The 2,155-nt window shown below is 34.6% G+C and overlaps 1 protein-coding gene across 1 annotated transcript in view; it reads right to left on the bottom strand.

Annotated features, from left to right (window-relative positions):
* Positions 1 to 654: 654 nt before the first annotated feature.
* LOC111089852 overlaps positions 655 to 2,155 on the bottom strand; it is a gene marked incomplete at its 5' end in the record, with an annotated part of 3,131 nt that continues 1,630 nt past the window's right edge. Inside the window, one exon of the mRNA XM_022403050.1 lies at positions 655 to 1,340. Within this exon, the coding sequence (XP_022258758.1) occupies positions 1,156 to 1,340 (185 nt within the window). The remainder of the gene's footprint in view (positions 1,341 to 2,155) is intronic.

Genomic DNA, 2,155 nt, shown 5'->3' with positions numbered 1-2,155 from the left:
AAAGAATAAAACATAAAATGTCGAGTTTTGCAAACAAAAATGCTAATTGTATCTCGGGATAAAAAATTATTAAACACACCACCAGGGCTTAACTTTGTTGGAAAGCAGAGGAGGCTAAAAAAAGCTAAGTCAATCTAACACAGTTGTTAATAAGTGTATGTACAATAACTGGAAAGAGGGGGTGGGGTATGTGCCACTTGTACTCTATGTGTTAAGTGCTTATGAGACACACTATCATATTCTGAAATGATTTGAAAGTATTTCACGTGAAACTGGCGATAATGGAAGCTCATTATGTTATTAAACACCCTACTATAGAAGTCAAAGGACTATGATACAACAAAATCAGTTATTATACACTAACCACTCAAGTTTAATCACTTATTATACACTAACCACTCAAGTTTAATCAGTTATTATACACTACCTGCTCAAGTTTGAGTCGATTACTTGTTATTGGTAATAGAGGGTTGTCTAAAATTATCATTTCTATTTTACAATTTAATAATTAACTAAGGAAATACAATCATGCAGTTTTCAACATCTTGTAGCCCAACTCCAACAGTATTTATTGACATGTCAGTAGACTTCTACGTGTTCACCATTAGTGGCTCTCAGCACGTCTTACCGATATTTGATTTCAGTCCACGTTCGCTGCAACATGTCCACAGTTACCGTGGCGATGGCGTCCGTTATCCTGGTCTTTAGTTCCGTGATGTTTGCTATTGGTGTGCGATACACAATATCCTTAACATACCCCCATACTTCTTTCCTGTACTGACGTCTCTAATTACGCTGCACCACAGTCCCTGACTTGGTATTTCCTAGCCAAACGATACATTGAGCCTTTTCTTGCACGATTGCCATTTTACAGGATAACACTACTCACTAGAGTGAACAAAACATGACAATAAAAATTATTTGAGTTGAGCTACAAGATGTTGAAAACTGCATTGTTGTATTTCCTTAGTTATCTAATTATTGAATTTTAAAATAAAAAGGTAATTTTGGACCACCCTATTCAACAAGCTTATTACGTCATATTTCACGAGTTCTGTTTCAAAGTATACAATAGATGACACTACACACCCAACCTGTACAATGAGAAATGATGGCGCGCAATATGTAGCTTTATACAAATAAAATGTTCAGAGTTTATACCGACTCAAAAGAGTGAGGAAAGTTATTCTTCGGCTGTTTCTCGTTTTCGTCATTTTTTGCAACAGTTACAAGCAGGGTTCGACGGTGGCGAGATCTTTCTGACTCTTCACTGTCACTAACACTAACTATAGATGGCGTTAAAAGTAGGTCTTGCGCAGACGTTGAAGACATTATGTTTTCTGAAACAAAACAAAAAGTAAGTTAATTATTTTTAACATATTGGCATAATTTATTTCAAGTCACTGAAATAAATCTTACTGAATAATTTTACTTTTATTAAAGTAGACCATAAAAAGTTTTTTTATTATTATATTTCCTAACAGGAACTTTCAAAGTAAAGTACCGGGGGCCTGAGAAAAGAATACATCATAGAAATTCAGCTGCACAGAAGGGAGCAAGCACAGGTAAGCCTTAAAGTTAAACACAGAAATATCTATGTTGTTATGAGTTTAAAAAAATCATATTTATCAGTTGGTCTCAAATGAAATTACAAATGTCTCACGCCAGGTTATCTTTTGAACTTTAAAGATGTAACAATAGTATAACATTAGGCTTAAACTGAATCCGCTTTAAACGCAGCATCTATAAATATAATAGTGCTGTAACGTATTCTATCATTGGGCGAGTTCTTTTGGATTCTTTGGTAAATATAATGCGAAGTCCAGTCCACGTAACGATAACGAATTAACTTGTTTCTTTAATAAACGTTTTCTACGGCCGCATTCCATTTTAGGCCTAATTTAAAATAAAACATTTGGACGGAAACTCCGAAACTAATGTAGGCCTAACTTAGCTTAGGTCGAAAACCAAACACGTAATTCATCGAGTAACCGAACAGCAGAATAGACGCGATAACCCTTACTAATAGTATTAACAAGTACTTACACTGGCTCAGTTAATCAGTAGTAATTGATTCAATGATCAAGCGTATTAACTGATTGGCACTGAAGTGACTCATTCATTACTGATTACTCATTTATATATGTTTGTTTGT

This window comes from Limulus polyphemus, unplaced genomic scaffold (assembly GCF_000517525.1).
Source record: "Limulus polyphemus unplaced genomic scaffold, Limulus_polyphemus-2.1.2 Scaffold7636, whole genome shotgun sequence".
Classification (NCBI taxonomy): domain Eukaryota; kingdom Metazoa; phylum Arthropoda; class Merostomata; order Xiphosura; family Limulidae; genus Limulus; species Limulus polyphemus.
This window is presented reverse-complemented; position numbering and strand designations above follow the sequence as displayed.